Raw genomic sequence first — 24,373 nt, 5'->3', positions numbered from 1 at the left:
AATATTCAAAATCATCCAAATTTTGGTAATTGACTAAACAAATGAATTCCGTCGATGAGCTTTCATGCAGGAGTCAGTTGTTTTGCTACAAAGTCAGGAACGGACTACCCCCGATGGTCTACACCCCAAAACTTTGAAATGACAGATATTTTTCAATATTTTTCAACAAAATAAGGTTACTTGGACAATTTTATGAATAAAAGTACTCGTGTGGAAAGTCGATCGGAGCAACGAGTCTTGATAAAAATGTAGTTCTACTCGACGACATCAAACCCGCTCGTCCACCATTATTTGAAATGAATAATTATCAAAGTAGAAATAATAATGATAACGTTAATTCAACAACATTTATAACAGGAATAATACAAAGTATGCTAAAATGAAGTCGTAAACAAAAAGTACAGTACCTATATGGAAGTTTAAGTCACAATTGTGATAGCAGATATTTTTTCAAAAGAAATATCAAGTTCTGTAGATTCGTGGTGTTTTTAAACTAACAAGCTACTCTACTATGAAATATCGAATTCATTCCATATTTTGTATGTACATAATACGTGTGGAATAATCACGTTTCGTGTTGATCAGTTATCTGAATCTCATGAAACTCAACATTCGAATGTTTCAAATTCTTCTTCACAGCTAAACTGTTGAGGAGTTTCACTGATAATTATAATTTTATGGGAGAAATTCTTTAACACGAATCTAAATTTAGCTGAAAAAACGCACATCGGAAAAAATATTTACTATACTAATAAAAAGCAAACGAATAAACTACAAAAACGGCTGCACATGATCAGGCGAAAAATATCCAGGGAATAATTATGTTCCATTTCTTTCACAGATGTTGACAAAAAAACCTTTTAGAAAGTTTTGATAAAAAATGAGAAACTGGAATACGATTTTGTTTTGTTGAGTGGTGCGTTGTCATATGACTATCATTGTATTGTCAATATTCTATAGGATATTTTGAATTTTTTTGATATGGCCGAACAGTTTACATTCAATGAATATGCAGATATGCATGTATTTTATGGACGAGCATTTTGTAATGCTGCAGAAGCTCGTCGTCTGTATTCCGAGCATTTTCCCAATCGAACGGTACCGTCAAGAGAAACATTCGAGCGTGTCGATCGCAGCTTGAGGGAGACAGGTATGTAATAATTGATAATTAATTTGAGCACGTTGTTTTATTTCGATATTATTGTAGGTACAGTTTTGCCAAAACGAGGTGGTGAGGGCGCTCCTAGGACTGTACGTACCGTTGTATTGGAGGAACAACACAAGAGATGCATTGTTGAATAGAATAACATTACATTGTGAAGCCATACGAAACGACCCTGGAATGCTATTTCAAGTACAGAGAGGGTGTCTTCGCAGACTAAGAAAATGTATAGAGAGAGAAGGTGGTCATATCGAGCAGTTTCTGTAGCGGATTTTTCATTTCTGTTTGCTTTCGAGGCTCTTGAGTTTCGTTAGTTAAACGTGTTTGCATTATAAAAATTCGTTATGAACATTTTACCTATCATTTCCATTTTCCTTAAAAACTAATATTTTCGAATAATGGTAGACATCTCAGGATAAATGTTGTTGAATTAACGTTATCATTAGTATTTCTGCTTTGATAATTATTCATTTCAAATAATGGTGGACGAGCGGGTTTGATGTCGTCGAGTAAAACTACATTTTTCTCAAGACTCGTTGCTCCGATCGACTTTCCACACGAGTACTTTTATTCATAAAATTGTCCAAGTAACCCTAATTTGTTGAAAAATATCTGTCATTTCAAAGTTTTGGGGTGTGGACCATCGGGGGTAGTCCGTTCCTGACTTTGTAGCAAAACAACTGACTCCTGCATGAAAGCTCATCGAAGGAATTCATTTGTTTAGTAAATTACCAAAATTTGGATGATTTTGAATATTCACTTGAAAAGTTATCAAAGAAAAACATTTTTCATTTTGTAACTTCGAGGGCCCGTTACTTGGTAACGAAGGATTTTAGGAAAAAAAGTTATATGAAGTACTGGTGATATTTTGACCGCATCTATAATTCCCGAGAGAAAAAGAGGAAGTCCAGGGACACCCTGTATGTAACACTACGTAATTTTTTCACCAAATAGTCAATATGTGATTCCCATTTCAAATGGGCATCTATATATATACCAAGATACTTTATTTTATTTACTGAAGAAATAGTGAGATTCACATTATCATATTTTATAAGTAGTGATTTGAAATTTGGTAAATGGCTAGCATAAGATGTAAATCTGATGTAAAATACAGCGTGACTCACGGTCGATGGTAGGTTAGACGTTTCTAGAAAACGCACAGCATGATTTTTCTGAAAATTCCACCTCTCACATTTCCTTACCTGTTCTATCGATCTAAAATATTTTCAGCATTGCGGCGTTGTCACTTCTATCAAAAAGTCCTAGCAATTATATTTTTTTAAATGGAACACTCCGTATATCAATACATTTTTGGAGTCGCTCTAGTATTTTAATACTTTTTTGTTAATAATGTCCTATACCTATATCTATCTGTTTTCGAGATAAAAAATAAATTGTGCTAAATATGGTCCAAAACATACCCTTAATTGAAATTGAGTACATCAGTACTCTCAATTCATGAAAAGTTGATATTTTGATGATAGTTTGGACAAACTTGAAATATTCAAATAACATCAAAAAATCCACTCCATATCGTACAGGGCTTGCTAAAATTACTATTATTTCCATTATGCATAAAAGTAGTCGAAAGTTAATTTTTTCAAATAAAACCCCCTGTATATTACTCGATAAATTGAAAGATCGTGAAAAATCTTTCAAGATGATATACATGTCCCTATACCTAAATCGTCAAGTTTTCTTAATAAAGCCGTTTTTGTGGAAAAATAGTTATTCACGTTTTACCTACAAGTGTTGAAAGTGGCATTTCATTTTGTGAGTGGGGATTATTGCAAAACGAGCGTGAGCAAGTGGAGCAAACTCACGAGCAAAATAAAATCACTTTCAACAAATGTATCATACAAATTTTTTTGTATAACGTTACTGCTGATAATAAAAAAAATTATATGGTCCATGGGATTTGAACACACGATATTTGGATTACAAGGCATATGTTACAACTACATACGCCAACTCACGTTATTTTAAGGAGGATTATTGGTTAGTCATGAAGGACTTTCTACAGTTGGACCGAATACTACTTCGTCATCGTCAGTAACTTCACAGGGATTTAATATTATCAATAGCACGAACTGCATGTGTGAACTTTTCTAAATGATTTTTTGGTAGGTGTTCCATCAAAGAGATTTTCAATATCAGTTGTACAAAAAATGATTTTTAAAGAATTTGATTTCTAGGTAGCCGTGGAAATATCGAGCTTATGACAGTTTGGTGACTTTTATAAGTAATTGATGAATGGTTATTGACGGTGTTTCAAAAAATCGACAGAAATGATTGCAAATATTGATTATTCAAACGAAGTTCTTATGAAATTATTTATTATACACGGACAGTGTGATCAAATCATTGTCAGAACTTGCAGGAAATTCAACCAAACGTATCCTGAATTAACACCAATGAACGAGAGGAAGTTTGTAAGATAACAAAATGATTTCCTTAACTATGGCTTCATGTTAAAAGCGCCTTCACCATTACCAAAACCTGTTACTTCAAATGAGGACAATACTGTTAACGTTTTGACATATTTTAATGCATATCCAGAAGCTTCCATTCGCAGTGCAGAAAAAGATTTAGGTGTATCACATGGAATGCATCCGTATAAATTTACCAAAGTTCAAGCTTTAAAAGCAGAAGACTTCGAACGTAGAATGCATTTTTGTGAATCTCTTTTGATTCATACACAGGAAATTTACAAGGGATGGTATTTTCAATAGAAGGAATAAACATTTTTGGGCTGATCATAATCCTCATGTTACAAAAGAAATGGGGTTTCAAGAAAAATGTGACCTGAATGTTTTCTGTATTTTGAAGAACAATAAAACTAGCTTTTTTATTTATGAAGACAAACTGAATGCAGAGAGATATCTCCAAATATTAAGGACGACTGTAACCGACTTTCTTGAAAATTTGCCTTTAGAGGAATATAAGAATTCGTGGTTTCAACTGGACGGAACGCCAGCTCATTCCACCCAGGAACTTGACGAACTCTTCGACAATTGTTGGTTTAGGCGTTTAGGGCCGTGGAATTTGGCCACCGAGATCACCCGATCTAATGCCACTTGACTTTTTTCATGGGGTGTTTTAAAAGAAAGGGTTTACAGTACTCCAGTGCCTATCAAAAAAGAATTGTGACGGCGAATAGTACGGAGTATTGAAGATCTGGATCCCTAGGAAATTGAAAAAGCAGCCACAAGTCGCGTACAAAAAAACATTTTAAAGTGTTTAGAATGTAATGGACAACATTTTCAGCATTTATTGTGAAAATGTGATATTTTGTATACAATTTTGTTATTTTGAATCATCCTATTCTATTATTGTCTGTACTTTCACATGTTTTAGCCCACAAAATCTTACTTTTTACATAGAAATTACTGATTTTTGGTACATTTGTTCCCTGGAAACTTTGAGCCATAGTTAAAAAAAATTATTTTGTAACCTTACAAACTCTCTCGTTCATTGGTGTTAATTCAGGATACATTTGGTTGAATTTTTTACACGTTCTGACAATGATTTGATCACTTTGTTCATGTGTATAATAAATAATTTCATAAGAACTTCGTTTGAATAATCGATATTTGCATTCATTTTGGAAGATGATTCGAAACACCGTCGATAACTCTTTGTGAATTTCTTATAAAAGTAACTGCTATAAGCTTGATATTTCCACTGCTACCTAAATCCAAATTCTAAAAAAAAATAATGTTTCTAGAAGAAGCGACTTTATTGAGAAAACTTGACGATTTAGGTATAGAGACATGATACATCATCTTGAAGCATTTTTCACCATCTTTCAATTTTCCGAGTAATATACAGGGAGTTTCATTTGAAATAATGAACTTTTGACTACTTTTATGCACAATGGAAATAATAGTAATTTTAGCACGCCCTGATATGAAGTCGATTTCTTGGTGTTATTTGAATATTTCAAGTTTGTCCAAACTATCATCAAAATATCAACTCTTCATGAATTGAGAGTACTGATGTACTTAATTTCAATTAAGGCTATGTTTTGGACCATATTTAGCACAATTTATTTTTCATCTCGAAAACAGCTAGAGATAGGTATAGGACATTATCAACAAAAAAGTATTGAAATACCAGAGCAATTCCAAAAATGTATTAATATACGGGGTGTTCCATTTGAAAAAATAAAGTTGCTAGGACTTTTTGATGGAAGTGGCAACGCCGCAATTCTGAAAATATTTTAGATCGATAGAACAGGTAAGGAAATGTGAGAGGTGAAATTTTCAGAAAAATCATGCAGAACCGTCTAAGCTACCATCGACCGTGAGTCACGCTGTATTTTGGCCATATTAATACTCAGTAGTTTACTTTGAAACCATTGAATTATAGCTTTTAAATTTTCTTCAACTTTTTCTTTCAGACAGCTCACGTTTCCGATTTGTAATAGAATACTGTGTCATCTGCGAAGCTTATTATGTCCCCTTCAACATCTAGCATAAAAAGATCGTTTAGGTAGATATTGAAGAGAGTTGAACCCAGAACTGTCCCTTGGGGTACACTATATTGTACTATTCGAGATTCACTGAAAGAGTGTCTTTGATTTTCACACATTGGTGCCTTTCATGGAGATAACTATAGAGGAATTGATGGGATGTTCCTCTGAGTCCAATATTCTCAAGTACCTCTAGAAGTTGATCATGGCTAACTGTATCAAATGCTTTCTTCAAGTCTACAAATATACATACCGATGGTGATTTTTCGTCTACATATTTACTGATTTTGTTAGTTAGTGTTATTGCATCTTCAGTTGATTTTCCCTTTTTAAATCCGAATTGATTGTTTGATAAAATTTTATATTTCGTTAGGAAAACAACGATAAAAATAAAATAAAAACAACAATAAAAATTAATTGGCACTCCGCGGCGACTTCATTAATTCCAGTGGCGCATTTGCTTTTTCAGCTGCAGGAAAACCCGGAAAAACCTGCAGCACCACATCATCTGAAGATCATGATCTTCAATTATTTTTCAATTTATTATTTATTATTGGTATTTTTTCAATGCGTGATTTCAAGATGGTTTCGAATATTTTCGCAAAGTTTGTAATTACGGATATTGGGCGGTAGTTATCCACTTTGAGTTTATTTCCAGATTTGAATATTGGTGAAATAACAGCACACTTGAATGGAGCTGGACATATTCCACTACTGAATGACCAGTTTATTATGTATGTCAATGGTATTGTTAGTTCTTTTGCTATTAGTTCAATAGTTTCTAATACAGTGTATAATCTAATCCACTGTATAACCTTCATTTATGACAACTTCGTTTACAAGCTTCTTCGTAATCCCAGCATCATTTGAAATATACTGTTGTACATTTGTTTACCCTGAATTCCACCCCTATAGCATGTGTGCACTCTTCCACTACTCCTAGGGACTGCTGGAGGTCATTTTCTCCAGAGTCTAATAAAGTTAAGGTCATCCACATATAAACAAATCAGTGACATTGGGTTTGCGGTCTCCAGAAGTGCTTTATTCAGCGACCTCTCTTTTTAATTCACTTTAATCATGTTTTCATTCGAGTACTTTCAGTCTACTATGGAGAATATCATTGAATATGATGACCGTATTCAACTTATAACATGAATTCAAACTTTATGAGATAAACACCAATTTGTATTCTGCTACTTTCCTGTGGCTCTGCTAATTTTTATATCAACTATTAATTGTGAATATTGTTCAATTACGCAATGAATGTTTGGAGTACAAACTGAAAAAAAAGTGAATTTCTAGGGTCTTTCAGTCAGAGCTTCCTGTCTTAAAATTTAAATAAAACAAAGTGTGTGAGACATCATCGAAATTTTTTATTAGTTTGAAAGACCTATTGGTGCATAAATTAGGCTGAATTTGACCTATGGCACGAGTTACGTTGACTTTGAAGACCGTCCACGTGATTTGTGGCTCATTCGCGTACACCTACGACTTGAAAAACTCAACAAGAAAAAAATCCAACGGGGTTAAATCGCACGATCTCAGTGGCCAGTTCATATCTCCTCCACAAATCAAATCAAATCAAATCAAAATATGCTTTATTACCCAAGATATAAACATCTTATTGGCAAAGTCTAGTAAAGTAAAACATGTATAAGGGACAATTAACAAATATAAACTATAAAATAATGCTTAAACACCGGAGCACGGAGCAGAGTATATGGACAGAACAATATTAAGTCCAGCTGAACAGCTACAAATATAAGTACATGAATTTATGAATATTAAGTAAACGTAAATATATAATGAACATTGTGTTGGTTTCAATAACTTGTTTACACAAAGCTACATGTCAATTATTCGATAGAGCCTTGGTAGAATTCGTCCACACTATAATAGGGCCTCCCAACAAGGTATTCTTTCACTTTCTTTCTGAATTTCTTTCCATTATATATTCGCCTTAAATTAATGGGAAGGTGGTTAAATAACTTCTTGCTAATGAAAATAATAGAATTTTGTTTAAGGGCTAGAGAAGGTGTGGGAAGGGAAACGGAGTAAGACTGACGTGTACTATAAGTTGCGGTGTTCCCAAATTGATTTTTATATTTTTTGTGGATAAGACACACTGTTTCCAAAATGAAAAGACATACTAAGGTCAAAATTTGTTGCTTCACAAATAATGGGCGGCATGAATCCCTGTAGCTAGCCTTGCATAAATATCTGATGGCTCTTTTTTGTAGAGAGAATACCATATTGAAACGAAATTTTGCACAATTTCCCCAGAAACAAATTCCATAACGTAAATAGGATTCAATTTGTGCAAAATAAACTGATCTTGTGATAGTAGTGTCCAACTCTCTTGCAACAACTCTCACTGCATGACATCCTGCTGCTACTCTTTTACATAAGTAGTCGACATGGAAATCAAATTTTAGATTTTCATCTATGAAGAGCCCTAAAAATTTGTTTTTCTCCAAATTTTCAATTTTTACATTTTCCAAGTGTACTTCCCCTATGTTACATCTAAACGTGATCAACTTTGTTTTATCGATGTTCAATGATAAGAGATTGGAATCACACCACTCTTTAACCGTTCTTATGTCGACGATGATTTGATCAAGTAAATTGGAGGATGTATTGCTATGCCAGAGGATAGTGGTGTCGTCAGCGAAACATGTGAATTTACCACTTATGTTAACATGGACCAAGTCATTGACATAAATGAGAAACAACACCGGTCCCAAAACGGAACCTTGTGAACCCCACTGTCAATGAAGCGTTCCTCTGATGAAATTCCATCTTATAGAACATTCTGCCGCCGATGAGAAAGGTACGTCTCAAACCAAAGTAATGCCGATCCTCTAAATCCGTAAACTTCCAGCTTGCGAAGAAGCAGCATGTGGTCTACACAATCGAAGGCTTTGGTTAGGTCACAAAACATGGCCGCCGCAGATTCTCTGTCATTCAGATTGGTGTACAGATTTTCCATGAGTGAAAATATGGCGTCTTGTGTACCTTTTGAAGACTGAAAGCCAAATTGGAATAAATTTATCACCTTGTTTTTCTCGAGGAAGGATATTACTCGTTTTTTTACCAGTTTTTCTATAATTTCAGACAAGACGGGTAGCAAAGCAATTGGCCTAAAATTAGCTGGGTTGTCAAGATCGCCTCCTTTATGTAGAGGAATGATTGTGGCAATTTTCAGACACGATGGGAACATACCTCAAATCGCCTGTACAGAATATCCAGCTATGTGGAGCCGTCCTTTTGAAACCACATGTCGTTGGTGTGCAGATCATCAAGTTCAGGCTAAAATAATTTGGTAATCATCGACCTATAATGCTCATCATTTACAGTGATGGCCTGGCCAACGTCATTCTCGAAGGAATATGGACCGATGACGCGGCCAGCCCAAAATCCACACCAAGCAGTGACTTTTTCGGAATGCATTGGACGCTTTTGCATTTCACATTCATCCAAAAATGGCCTCATCGCTGAAGATGATTTTTCGATGAAAATTAGGGTCAATTGCTAACTGGTCCAGAGCCCATTAAGCGAACTTATGTCATTGTTTTGGTCGTTCACCTTCAATTCCTGAATCAGTTGAATTTTGTACGGGTGCAGGTCCAAATCACGACGCAAAATCCGTCAAGCTGTAGTCTGCGAAAGACCAAAAAAATTAAAAAAAAATTAATAGTAATAAAAATTTTTAATAATTTTTTAATTTTCATCCTGTGTTAATATTTCAATTTTTTTTTCTTAATATAGTTGTGTTTTTCAACTAATCTTTCTATTTTTTACAGATTATTTCAGGGGTTTCAAATAAATGTATATAATATTAGACAATGGAAGTCCGAACTAATGAAATACAGATCATGGTGTCTCCTTTCTAGATATCTAAATGGGATTGTCGAAAACGAAGAATATAAAAATCACTCAAATATTTTTTCGAAGTCCGATCCTATGTATAGTAGATTATTATTTGTTTCGTTGAATGCTGTACTCATTATTGCGTACCAAATATAAAAATAGAAGGCGCCAACAATTCACAGCAGGTGTAGGAAATTCCTAGTCGCTACTATTGATTAATGACATTGAAATAATTACAGCTTTAGAATGTTGATCTTCCGCTTATCATTTTCGCGTTGTTGGTAAAAAAGTTCGTTCATAAAACAAATTTATATCTAATCTGCTTGAACTACTTGAAATGGATTCTTAACAATGTTCCTTGATAAATGAATCGTTCAGTGTAAAATTAATATTGGTGTAGTTTATTTGTGAATTCTAGTCATCAGTGAGAGTTCTGACCATGGAAAATACATACAGCGAGACTCTTTCGCCAGAGGAAAAAAATGAGAAACATGAATATTATGAGAGCATTCATAAGAAGGTTAGTGTAGCTATATAGTCCCAGAGCTTACTGCAGATTGTAAGTTATTTACGTATAATGTGATGACTGGAATATGAATCATCTTACTATTAGGAATTTTTCAACCCTGTCTAATAAATGGGAGATGATGTGTTCTGAACGACCAAAACGGTTTTGTAAAAGGTCAATTACTGTCAACATTTTGTGGCAATATTAAGATTGATAAATCTTTTGGTACACCTTGTCTAACAAAAATTTTTCAAATGTCGTAGTCTGTCACTTGACATTGTCGTATGCAGTTACGACTTTTTTCGGAATGTGGATTTTGTAAATAGAAATCACCTACCTTGATCTCATTTTTCTGATATAGCTCATATTTTGGTGCGAACATACCTGATTTGTTAGTAAAAAGGAAAATTGTTTATGCGAAGTTCAGGTGTAATGGATAGAATGAGTTGTAAATGGGACAAAGCAATTAGGTAGTCTACTTTTAACACCCGGCTGAAAAGTCCCGGGCCTAATAAAAAATGCGTTTTTTTGGACGGCTTCACCAGTTGCTCTCCACTCTTAGACCAAGGCTGAAGCCTTCAAAAATGATAAAAAGTAAAAAAAAAATAATAGTAAGATGAAATCCATTAGAAAAGGAGGAAAATATGATAAAAATGAAAGAAAAAATAAATTACGGGCGATCTGAGTTCGGGAAGTGGAAGGGGGCGAGTTTTTAAGGGTAAAAAATGGTTTATCTCGATTTTCGGCAAAACTACAAGTCCCATGGAAAAAAGTTAAAGTACAAAGGTGTGGTAATAAAAAGATCTAAAACTTTTGTATTTACAATTTTTCACGTAACCTCAAAATGTATGTAAAAATTCAAATAACCAAGTTTTTGATTTTTTATTTTTAACTTTTTCAAAAAAAATGTTTCTATGAAATTTGGTATAAACTTACCTTTTTATGTCCCAAATACATATACACCACATTTTGACTTAATATCAAAAAAGCACCCTAATTTTCAATCGAAAATTCTTGCGTCAAAATATCAGCTTTTTTCAAAAAGCTGATCTGTTGAAATCTCTACTATCTGATGTAAAAAAATACATCACTACAGTAAATGTTCCCAGAGAAGTCAAAAAAACCCGAATTTGAATTTTTTAAATCATTATGTACAATTTTGAGCTATTTGTTGAAGTGTATACTTTAGTTACTTAAAAAACGTAAGATTCCATGTTACATTGATGAACGAAACAATTGCAAATCGAAATATACTACTATAATTAACAAACAAATAGGTTAATATTTAATAAGATCTATTTTTCACGTCTAATAGTTTCAAACATGAATTTTTTTTTAATATTGTTGTATTTCTGCATTGTTTTTCCGGTTGCGATACATCTGGATTTACCGGAAAAGGAAAGAAAAGTATCGTAAATTCATTATTAGACGCTAAAAATTTGTCAAATTTGGCCAATATTTTATATAAGAAAGATGCAAGTAAACATGATATAAAAAAAATTATTACAATTAATCGAATCTATTTATAAATGTAAAATGAAAAAATAACAACTGAATCAATTAAGATTTCAAAAATATCAATTGGCAAAAATAAATCATCTTTTATTTGTGCCAACCTCCCACCTACAGAAGGAGCAGCAAAACAACATTGTTACAGGGCATATTATCAGCTTCAAACTTGGTGGGGTAACGAACTAACAGCAACAAATCAGGGCTGCAAGCAACATCAACGTGGCATTATGCCCAAATTTACAGAAAAGGAATTAATTCCAAAAGCATTATTTAAAACTATTTGCTGCAGCTGTGGCTGTGAAACTGGGTGTAACAATTTAAAATGTGGCTGTCGAAAACATTTTTAAAATGCACAAATTCATGCTCAAATTGTCATAGTTCTGAAAATTACTCCAATATGAAAGAAAAAACCTATGAGGAAGTTAATGATTCGGTTTGAATTGTGGATGAAGAACCAATGCAGACTGAAAATAATATTGGAGACGAAGATCAACTAGAATTGGAAATGTTTGTCGAATCTAACGATGAGGAAATGCCATCAAAGAGATAAAAACTAATGGATAAGTGATTGAAATTCAAGATAAGGTATTTAGAAATAACAAGATTAACGTTTATTTGGGACATAAAAAGGTGAGTTTTCACCAGATTTTGTAGAATATTTTTTTTTAAGAAAACTAAAAAACCAAAACTTGGTTATTTAAATTTTTCACATAAATTTTGAGGTTATGTGAAAAAATTGTAAATGAAAGAATTGTAGATCTTTCCATTACCTATAACTTTGCCATTTAACTTTTTTCCATAGGAATTGTAGTATTGCCGGAAATCGAGATAAACCATTTTTTACCCGTGAAAACTCACCCCCTCCCACTTCCCGCACTGAGATTCGTTTTATCACATTTTCCTACTTTTCTAATGGGTTTCATCCCACTCTTATTTTTTTGGTTTCAAAAATTATCGACCCTGGTCTATGCATATTGTTAATATGAAAACTTATATTTGTATTTTTACTTGTATTTTATTATTATCTGTATTTTTGTATTTTTTCTCTGACGCAAATAAGTACAATTCTTCACTTCATGGGTCTAACCTAATTTATTCACTCCATTTCATCAATTGTATTACTCGCTGAATTATTCCCAATGGTTAATAAATATTATTATTATTACTCAGTGGGCTTCGAGATGACTGAAACAACTCGGAAACAGAAAAGCCAGTACAGATATACTTACAAGTTTAAGACTTGCTATCATCTATCCCCATTTGGTCAAGAAGTGGTCTATTGAAATTCTGAGTAATGGTTTTTCCTATATCATGGCCACACATCTGCTCCCTTGATCTCTAATAAGAGAAAAACTGATCAGGGCCGTAGCGAAAAGAAAAACCTGGGGGGGAGGGAATTTAAATTTTCCCAACTCCACCAGCAAAATTTCCCAACTTTCGAAAAAATGAAAGCCGAGGGATTAGTTACTACTATAATATATTATTTTCTTACTTAGCTATCCAAAGATTGTCTGAATGCTTATGCCCGTTAGGGTATGCACAAGCAAAAATAAATTTTGGTAATTATAAAAATAATAATGGGAATTATTCTACTTTTGACCAAGGTCCTTGGTCTTCCACCATATCCACCATGTATAGGAATATTCAATACAAATGAAAGGAAACAACACTTAAATAATATTGTGCTTATTGTTTTCTACTATTATTTTTTCTATCTTCACGGCCCGAAATTTCCCAACTTTTCCAAGTCGAAAAAACAGCGAAAAGTTGGGAATTTTGTTAAATTGTTATTTCAAAATTTGTGGACTGTTCAGGACTGTTCTCTTACTTGGGAGAAATTAAACTTTTTGAAGTTTTCGAACAACTCAGAATTTCAAAGTGTGGGATCTCCAAGTTATGCATGTTGGGAAATCCCAATCTTCTCCTGGTTCTTTCCTTTTTCTTATTACCTCTCCCTTTCTTTTCTCTCATTTTAATTTTTTTAATTTTTATTAATTTTTTCACTATTATTTTTTTTCTATCTTCACAGCCCAAAATTTCCCAACTTTTTCCCAAGTCGAAAAAGCAGATGGGTGAGGCTCTCTCCTCAGCCTCCCCATGGCGACGGCCCTGCAACTGATGTATCACAATGGGGAATGTTCCTCCTGACGAAAATCAAGTAGTTTTCATAAAAGAGCTCTAAAACAACGCATTTTAAACTTATCATTTCAATCTTTTTCTTTAAAAAATTATTTAAATACTTAAAAAAGAGGAATGAAATAATGCATTCAACATTTAAAGGGATTCGTTTCTATTTCACCATTTGGCAACATCGGTTATAGCTAATAAAGGACAATGAATCTGTTACCTGTATGAAACAAACAAAGATGACATATTTCAGAGGCGTGCTGTTCTGTTTACTTATGTTCCGAGTACCGAAATGTTCAGTGACATATGACATTTTTTTCACCTAACCTATCTTCCTCTATATAAATAAATAATGAAACAAATGTTGTTTATGTAGCTTGTGGAGGTGGTATTGACTTATAATTTATATTTTGCCTTAATTGTTTATTTATAGAGATAATTTTCCTTTTTTAAAGTAGAATATCTAGGTACGTATAAATTATTTCAACTTGATATAGGCGCTGTTGCCAATATGTGAATAACAAACCCCTTTAAAAATTAAAACCCAACATTTGAAACATCAATTTGAATACTTTTCGAAGTGAATTTGAAAAACTCATGAATTAAACTCAACTTTATTTTGTTCAAACTTGCATTTGCTGTAATAACCCAAATTGAGGAACATTCCCCATTAATTACTCTTCTACATATTGTTCAATATTATTTTTTTAATTCCAGTTTGACAAAAATAAATCCGGGGGATTAGATTTGGATGAATTTAGAGAATTAATAGGATCAGATGATGAGATACCGAGACAAACAGTTTGTGAAGTTTTTACAGCTGGCGATGCAAATAATGATGGGATTATCTCCTATGAGGAAATGCAAGAAATGGTTGATGATAATCGAATCAAACATCATTTTCAACGATATATCAATACGTAAGTAGCTTTCTCATCAATGAATATAAGAGTTGTCAGGGCCGGACCTAGGATTATTATTTGGGCGAGGTAAAGGTTTAATCTTGTCGCCTTCCCCTCCCCCTCCCAAGGGTGCCCAATCTACCAAAATGCCTATAGCTTCGTGAAGTAAAAAAATGACGGTGTTATTTTAATTGAATAATAATTTTTTCATCATAAAACATATAACAGTAGTTTCAAAAAGTACTGTGAATAGATAATTATTCATTCGTTTCTATGATGCAAAAAAGCGATTGACATTCTACGTTTTGATATATTTTTTAAATAGTATGTGCATATATTACCAATTTTGCAATATATGTAACGAATACTTGATTTGGAAAAAATAAGGAAAAAAAATACAATATGTCACAACAGAATCAGTTAACAAGAGAACCGACAATAACAATAAAAAAAATTATTCGACGTTTTCAAACCATTCCTTGGCATGCAACCACAAGTTTCCGAATCTAAACGATACGGAAATTCTGCACTATGCAAGAAAGGGTTGCAAACTCAATTATTTAGAATATTTGGAAATTTACAAGCATAAACATTGCGGGTGCACCCTGTTGAATAATCAAATCGATTTAATTTACTCTCCGGTTTTCAAATTGTCACATCCGCATTGTGAACTGTAAATTCAAGTACTCAGACAAAAGTACCTGAATGGTATATATTGGCGAATGTAATGAATCATTGTTAGTTTATTGTATTAGTTTGAGAATGTCCGTGTAGGACGAAACTGCACTAACGTTAGTTACAATTAAAAGTGGTAAAAAACATAGAAATTTTCATTTCTCTTTTCGTTATTTGTGCTATCTTTTTATCGTAAACTATGTGTCATCTAATAGGCCTATATTTTTAAAATACTCAAACACCTCCCTAATATACAGTGTGACCCATTTTTAATGGAAACACCCCCTAAAATTTGAATTTGTAAACCGATTTTAATAATTTTTTTTTGAAATGTCAAGTACTAAAAGATCTACCTTGGGACAAAATTTGAAATGTTTATTAAAGTTTCAGAACATACTACGATATTTTTTCTTAGTCGAAAATCGGGATTTTTTATTAGCGATTTTTTTATTGAAAGAAAATCACTACGTCACTGGATTCAGAGTGCCTCTAAACAGGTGTGACCAAAATTTCATGAAAAAATATTCATTATTAACAAAGTTATGGCAACTCAAAAATTCGAAAACTCACACAGCTAACAGTCACAAAAAACACCCTGTATCAACAGATATAGCCATGAGAATATTTTTTTATGATTTCAACAATAAAGTACCGCCAGATGAAATAGCGTAAATATTTTTAATGAAACTAACGGAATTACATTCAAGTTTTCACGCAAATTAAATGAAACTAAGGCCTAATATTTCAATTTAAATCTTAGTTGCCATGGAACCATGATATTACAGTTTGACACTTGTGAAAGATTCAAGTGTACTATTGTCAACAATATTCACCTTACAGTTCTTCGAATTATTTAGTGTCATGGCTGCAAGATTGAGAAATTGTACGCCTTTCGGGAGATGACGTTAGAGAGGTTTGTAGAGTATTCAATGAGAGACATCCAGATCGTCCTCGAATTAGCTGCGGTACGGTAAATAAAATAAATAAAATATTCAATGAAACTGGTGCAGTATCAAAAATGATGTTAAAAAGTAATCCTGTACAAAGACGAAACAGGAGTGATCAAATCATTTTAGATTATTTTGGAAATAATCCTAATGCCAGTATAAGGAATGCCACTTTAGATTTGAGTATTCCACGAGAAACTATTCGGAGATGTCGCAAGGCGAAGAATATTAAACCTTTCAAGCAAAAAGAAGGTGACGAAGCAAGACGCCTGGAATATTGTTTATGGGCCCAAGGGGAATATTTGAAATATATAAATTTCCTAAAAAATATTTTATATACCGACACAGAATTGTCGCTATTGGGCAGCGGATAATCCTAACTGGGTAATAAACTGTAAAAGCTAGTATTCCCAAAAAATCAACGTTTGGTGTGGGATATTGAAGAGCTGCCAATCGATGAACGATCAAATTTAATTGTCCAGTTAGATGGGTGTTCAGTTCATTATGCCAGAGCTGTGAGGCAATGGCTTAACGAACATTTTCCAAACCGATGGATAGGCCGTGGTAGTCCGTTTATAGAGTGGCCACCCAGATTTCCAGACCTCACAGTTTTGGACTTTTTTTCTCTGGGGACTTCTCACACAAAATGTTTACAAAAACCGCTCAAGAGATAGAAATGAACTTTGTGCAAGAATTCGACAGGTATGTGCAGATATTAGCCCTCAAGAACTAAGCAACGTAATCAGAAACATTCGTAAGCGCTACGACACATGAATCGAAATACGTGGTGGATTAGTAGAGGCTACTAGAATATGAGTTAGAAATAATTGTTGCACTGAATCGAAACATTTCGATAATTAGTTATTAGTTACGTTTATTAAAAGTTTTTGCTTCATTGTTAGTTGAATTGTGTGAATGTAATTCCGTTATTTTTATTAAAAATATTAACGCTATCTGTTTTTTTTTATCTGGAGGCACTTTATTGTTGAAATCATAAAAAAAATATTCTCATGGCTATATCTGTTGATACAGGGTGTTTTTTGTAACTGTTAGCTGTGTGAGTTTTCGAATTTTTGAGTTGCCATAACTTTGTTAATAATGAATATGTTTTCATGAAATTTTTGTCACACCTATTTAGAGGCACCCTGAATCCAGTGGCGTAGTGATTTTTTCAATAAAAAAATCGCTAATAAATAATCCCGATTTTCGACTAAGAAAAAATATCGTAGTATGCCCTGAAACTTTAATAAACATTTCAAATTTTGTCCCAAGGTAGACCTTTTAGTACTCAACATTAAAAAAAAATAATAAAATCGATTTACAACTTCAAATTTTAGAGGGGTGTTTCCATTAAAAATGGCCACACTGTATAAATGAATTAGGGAATTCGCACTGAAACTTCACAACTTAATCGTTTCTCAATAAAACTTCTGTTTATGTATTTGATTAAGAAGCCGTTACTGATTTTGATGATGTTTCTGGTACCCCATCATTTGGCGCCCCCCAAAAACTGGCGCCTCCTTGGTTCCGTCCCTGGAGATACACATCAAACAACAATGATTAACTGTGGACACATTCCAGAACGATATATGATTTTCACTTGCTATTAATACTAAGTGCAAATAACACATTGTTCTGTTGATAGATACTTATTTATACTTAGTTCATGTTATCTTACTCCTAATTTAGTGAAATTACATGAGAGAAAAATATTTCTTACAGTTTATTATTATAAATATTGAATTTGGAGTGTACCCATCCTGGAAGATTCTGCCAGAAGTCCATAAATTTTATCCAGGTGTTCAATGTTTGTTTGGCAAAGCCTAAAGCGATCCCGATGACAGGTTCTGGTCCGATGATGAAATTGTGGGTAGTTAAGACGATTTCATTGGATTTTTTGCTCATTGTTGATGTTACTTGTGTCTACTTTTTGAATATTGTTTAATTTGACCTATATATACCACATTCCAGTCCAGTCACAGTAAACGATAAACAAAATTAATGAGGTCTAATAGAGATGTCATATCTTTCAATTTGGAGTATATATGAGTTTTGATATTGTACCTAATAATTTTTTAAAATTTCTGTAGTGATGCACTGTTTACCGAATAGTCATGTAATATCAAGCAACTTGAAGTAACATTATTGTGAAAAATTCAATAGAAACATATTACTACGTGAATATGAAGTTGGGCAAATATCCTATTCCAGTTTCGAAGTATATTTTTAGTTGTGATTGTATATGGTCTTCCAACAGGAACTTCCGAACTTTGACAATTGATAACTGCTATCATGTTGAAGCTACATCGGACAAATTAGTTGACATTTATTTAGTCTGTTTCGCCAAATCACCAAAGATGGATATACCGATCAACAACCCGTGCAAATAATGAAAGTTTTTATCAAAATGGAGGTTCTGTTCGGGCAACGTACTGCGCGTTTCGCCCATTTAAGGGTCGCCATAATCGTCCTACCGCAATGTGGTGGATAAATTTGGGTCCATTTGTTCAGTAAACGATCGATCAACACCCATACGTCGACGAAACGCAAGATCTATCGAAAACATTGCCGCTGTCTGTGAGAGTGTGTAGGGGAATCCGAGGCAATTGATTTCGCATCGCTCAAAATAACTCAGTCTTTCGCAGACCACAACTTGGCGAATTTTGCATCGTGACTTGGGCCTGTACCCGTACAAAATTCAACTGACCCAGGAACTGAAGGTAAACGACCACAGACAACGACGTATATTCGCTGAATGGGCTCTGGAGTGGTTGGCCCTAATTTTATTCTAGAAATCATCTTCAGCGATAATGCCTATTTCTAGATGAATGAGTACGTGAACAAACGAAACTGTCGAATTTGGGACGATACCAATCCACAGGAGATCCAAGAGCGTCCAATGCATTCACACTGTCTGGTGTGGATTTTGGGCTGGCAGCATCACCAGTCCATATTTCTTTGAGAAGGACGTTAGCCAGGCCATTACTGTTAACGGCAAGCACTATAGGTCGATGATTACCAACTTCTTTTGGCTAGAATTGAATGATCTGGAAATCAACAACATGTGGTTTCAACAGAACGGCGCTACGTACCAAACAGTTAATGCCACATTGTTTGCACGAGCGATTTTAGGACGTGGTCATATCACGTGGAGGTGAACTGGCCACCTAGATCGTGCGATTTGGCACCGTTAGACTCTTTCTTGTGGAGTTTTCTCAAGTCGCAGGTGTATGCGAATGAGCCACAAACAACAGCGTTCCTCAAAGCCAACATAACCTATGTCATCGGTCAAGTTCAGCCTGATGTATTCCACACATAATTGCATCAATAGGTATTTCAAACGAATAAAAAATGTCGATGGTATCTTACACACACTTTGTTTTATTTGACTTTAAAGATAGGAAGCGTTTACTGAAAGACCCTATATTATATGTTCTAGTGAGTTCTCACTGTTTTAATTATATACCTACCAACTTCTTTCATACTTTTCGCGAAATTTATAAAAAATCTAGTTTATTAGAGACTCTGATATCACTACCCACCAAAACAATTAGAGAAGAACACTAAGCGAATGGCACTGGCACACTGAGTAGTAGTTTTTCTATCTAACCACTCGTGAAGCTAGAATCCATTATTATTTTTACTTACCCACTGGAACTAGAATATATTCAATTTGATTCTTTCCGGAATACTATATTAATGAATTTGCTTATTTCAGATATATCCAATTTGTTCTACCGCCACGTCATCGTCGACGACGCAGGCAGGTGGGTGCTGGCGATTTTGGAGACGAAGTAGATGGAAGGTATGAAGAAAGCTACAGTTGTTGGCCTCCACCACTAGCTATGGTTCTTATGTCTGCTTTCGAAGTGGCATGCTTCATCACAGATGAATTCGCCGAGAAGGATTCGACGCTCAGGGGAAACGGGATAACTGCACAAAAATTTATTTATGATCCAAGTAGAAGACATGAAGCTTGGAGATTTTTGACGTATATGTTTGTTCATATCGGGTAAGAACTCTAAGTAATACAAGACAAATAACTTTTCGGTATCACGTATCTAACCAAAACTTCATAATACCGCAAACTGTCGCCAAATTAACTCAACTTATTTATCAAATTCACCACCAACAGTTAGTATGTTTTTTCCGACCCATGAATCCACCTTCACTAAAAGTAGAAAGCGAAGCAGAAAAATACATTGAACGCCGAACGGCGCTTTTTTATACAAAACTCGGGATCACTTTTATCTCAGTTTTTTCATGTGGTACACCCTGTACTTGGAGCCATTCCAGAATAGTCCACACTATGAGCTTTCAGAAAAGGTCGGGATTGTCTACTTTATTCCCATCGGAAATATATCTAATTATTCAGGAAAGTATGAAAAAGTCATTAAATAGAAGCAATGACGTTTATTTTTATTAAACGCTCAAATTTACAATAGATGTTCGAACAATCTTTCATTTTGACCTACATATAGATGTAGTTTTTCAACAATTTCCCTTCGAACTTAATTTGAAGTTGATCTTATAATAGACCAAAAAACTTTTCTGATCCTATTGTTCTTGTCTTCTGGTGTCTTTTATTTCTCTCGATAGACCTCCTCTGTACCCTATCTCTATAGATAGAAATCTAGGGGCGTGAGGTCTGGGGATCGTGCTGGCCAGTGAATGGGTCCATTTCTTCCAGCCCACCTGTTGAAAAAACCTCCTTACCCGATTTTGGTTGCGGAGAGGCACGCCACCATCTTGGTAATATAACATAAGCCTTGTGTCAATCGGTACATCCTCCAACAAAGTTACTGAATCATTTCGGAGGAAATTTCTATAAACTTCTCTATTCAGAGGCCCATCAAAAAAATATATGACCTGATCCCCAATTATGCCCTCCAAAACATTTATCGACCATGTGTTTTGGTTATCAACTTCTTTTATTCAGTGGGGGTTCTCTGTTGAGTAGTAGTGCATATCATATCTATTTACCATGCCATTACTTTTAAATGTGGACTCGTCAGATAACAAAACATTTTTCAAAATATTCGGTTTTTCGCTAATTGAATTCAATAAATTTTTGCAATACCTAACTCTGGTATTACAATCCGTCTCATAGAGTCCTTGTTTTAATTCAATTAATGATTTTCAACTATTGAAAGCATCAGCGCTAATTTATTATCTTCATTTGTTTGAATTTTATGCACCACTTGCCTTTTCTTATGATTGATACTGCCTGTCCTCAAATCATCCTTTAATTATCCAAAAAACTCTCTGGCTGTATAGACCTTGAATTATGATTTTTTGACACAACTATATAACTTCGTATCAAACTTTCGTGCCAAAAAATATCCACTTTTCGTCAGGACAAATTTTATTGACAATGTCAAATTTACATAGAAAACTCTTCTTTTTCAACAACACCATAACAACAATAATCCAACGGTAATAAGATCAAAAAAATAAATAAATAACTCAAAACTAATCAAATAAATAACACAGATACTTTTCTTGACCCTTGAATTGAAATCAATATGGAAATGATCAGAATAGTACTCATATATTTATCTTTTGATTTTCATGATTCAATACATATACATACCTATAAAGTGTCACCATTAAAGTGCGCACCATATCGGAAACTTTTTTTTCGAAAAGTTTCAATGAAGTTTAACTTCGGCACTTGTTTGTGCTTTAAATTTAACTCAAAATGATGGGGCCAACTTCGACCCACTGACGTTCAGTGTTTGTCAAATCCAATTTTTTTTTTGAAAAAAATTGAAAAGTCCATTTCTAGATCGAAGTTAACAAAAAGTTACTTGAAAAAGTTGTGTCTACGGCAATTTTATATCCATATGCCAAATTTTATGCAACTAGGATAAAGTTAACGTTTTGCTTATTTTTGACAGATATCCCCTTTATTTTAAAAAACAAGTCCGGTTAATTGTCATCAATTCATGTATACATAACAAACTCATCATGGATTTTAACTTTTCTGATACATTTTTACTTATACGGACATTTTTAGAGAGAAATTAAAAATTTGCTATAAAAATTTCAACATGACTGGTGCAAAGTTTCAATCACTTGGCTATTTTCTTAAACTAACCTTTGATTTCGAAAAAGCAGAGGCAACTAAAAAAAAAAAAAATTACTTATTGATCTAAATCAGGTTGTCAAACACTTATAGCCTACATTTCAGTATGTCGTCCTTCACGTTCAATACAAATTATGGTCCTTCTACTGACATCTGTAACTGCATTTTTAATAAATCGGGAATTTATATTTGCACAGCACTCGCGAATGGTATTTTCCAGATGTTGTATATCAGTAAATGGTCTACTTCGGTACACTTTTTGTTTCAGATAACCCCACAAGAAAAAAGTCTAAAGGTGTCAAGTCGGGTGATCTAGGTGGCCAATAATGTTCCCAGTTACGTCCAATAACTTTGCCTCTGAACATTTGTTGGAGGGACTGTTTTACAGCAACCGTGTGATGTATTGGTGCGCCATCAAGCTGATACCATAGGTCGTATTTAATATTTAAAGGCATATTATCTAAAACTTCACTAACCTCATTTAAAAGGTTGAGATAACCGACGGATGATAAATTATTTGGTCGTTAAGTATCCCACACCATACATTAGTTTTAAAGGAATATTGATTACCACATTCAACTGTGAAATTGGGATTTTCTTGGGCCCACCATCGGTCCATAAAATTTTATATGGAAACTTTACATTTTCTTCTCTCTCTCCTTGAAACCAGAATGAAAACCCCAAACAGACATCAAAATCTCGTTCATTTAATGTGTTTATAAATTTTGGCTTATAAGGCCAAAATTTATTCTTTAATAAAAATTTTCTAACACTTTCTCTCTTGTAATCGGTATTTTTTATAATATCGGTTATGTCCGTTTGCCCGTGTTCAATAACTTTTAAACAAATGTTAAGTTGGGCCTCCTCATCATATTTACTTGGAGTGTGCTTTTTCTCAAATTGATTTGCTACGGATCCTGTTTCTCTGAATTTCGACATTATCCTTGACACAGTAGTATGTGTTGAACATTTTTTCCTGGATGCCGCTCATTAAAAATGTTAGCTACTTGCCGGTATGGTGTATTCTCACCACATATTAAAACTATTTCTATTCTTTCCTGAAGAGACAGCATTATTGCAAGAATAACTGTTAAAAATTTGACAAGTAAATCAACAACTTGACACTACCATAGCATGCATTTTGTTTGTTAAGACCTACTTAAAAACTTTATTCAACGTGATAAAGCATCCTTAGCGCCCTAGTTAGTGTTTATAAATAATCTGTAAATTCTGAATATTGAAATTTTAATGTAATTTCAACTCTAGTAATTTTGTTAATACTTATTGCAGTTTTTGAGTTGTGTCTGCTTTTTCAAAATTGAAGGTACTGACGTTTATTTAGAAAATAACCAAGTTATTGAAACTTTGCACCAGTCATGTTAAAATTTTTATAGCATATTTTTAATTTTTCTCTAAAAATGTCCGTGTGAGTAAAAATGTATCAGAAAAGTTGAACTCCATGACAGTGGCGGATTTAAGGAAAAAGGCCCAGTGGGCAAAATTTCTTTAGGCCCCCCCCCCTTAGAAAATTATGTTGTGTCAGGTGTTCCATGGAAAGTGAAAGACATATGTTTTAAGAATTTATTGAATATAAAAATGTTTTCATTTATTATAAATGAGCATTATAAAAGTTGTATTCTATTTACATCGAGAAAATTTACATATTTTAGAATTTACGAAACCAAAATAAATTTTTAATTTTTGAAACCTCTTCTCGCTTTCTTCTCCGCGAAACGTCGATGGTTGAATCCAGATCAATTTGATTGGCGACTTCCTGTTCAATAAAAAGTATACTGAAATCGTCCAATGCTTCTGCACTCATTGTAGAACGTTGACGATCTTTTACTCTTTTCAATGAACTCATTGTTCGTTCGGCGCTGGAAGTGCTGACGGGAAGGGTTAAGAACAAACGCAATAAACTGCAGCACTCCGGGAAACTGCTGATCAAATTTTTTTCAACTATGAAGTTCAAATATTGCAATGGACTATGCTTGTTAGAATCTTGTTCTTGTGAGAAATATATCTCAACAAAACTGATTAGCTCATACTTCAGGGCAGTTGTAAAAAAACTTGGATATTTCTCCATCAAATTGCACACATTTTTT

General features: G+C 33.8%; 1 protein-coding gene across 5 annotated transcripts in view; it reads left to right on the top strand.

Annotated features, from left to right (window-relative positions):
- The window catches only part of LOC111514313 (rhomboid-related protein 1), a 59,106-nt gene that overhangs the window by 20,292 nt on the left and 14,441 nt on the right, over positions 1 to 24,373 (top strand). For 2 of the 5 annotated variants that reach the window (XM_074183443.1, XM_074183442.1), the window contains exons 2-3: positions 14,374 to 14,576; positions 19,899 to 20,192. In XM_074183443.1, coding sequence (XP_074039544.1) covers positions 14,518 to 14,576; positions 19,899 to 20,192 — 353 coding nt within the window. In that variant the 5' untranslated portion in view covers positions 14,374 to 14,517. Of the gene's footprint in view, positions 1 to 9,699; positions 10,030 to 14,373; positions 14,577 to 19,898; positions 20,193 to 24,373 lie in introns of those variants that run through there. The other 3 variants (XM_074183445.1, XM_074183444.1, XM_074183441.1) reach the window with 3 other exon arrangements.

The sequence above is a fragment of the Leptinotarsa decemlineata genome, unplaced genomic scaffold (assembly GCF_025532065.1).
Source record: "Leptinotarsa decemlineata unplaced genomic scaffold, Ldec_3_MD MMD2_tig00026340_RagTag_RagTag, whole genome shotgun sequence".
Classification (NCBI taxonomy): Eukaryota; Metazoa; Arthropoda; class Insecta; order Coleoptera; family Chrysomelidae; genus Leptinotarsa; species Leptinotarsa decemlineata.
Note: the sequence above shows the minus strand (reverse complement) of the source record. Positions and strands in the feature narration are given on the sequence as shown.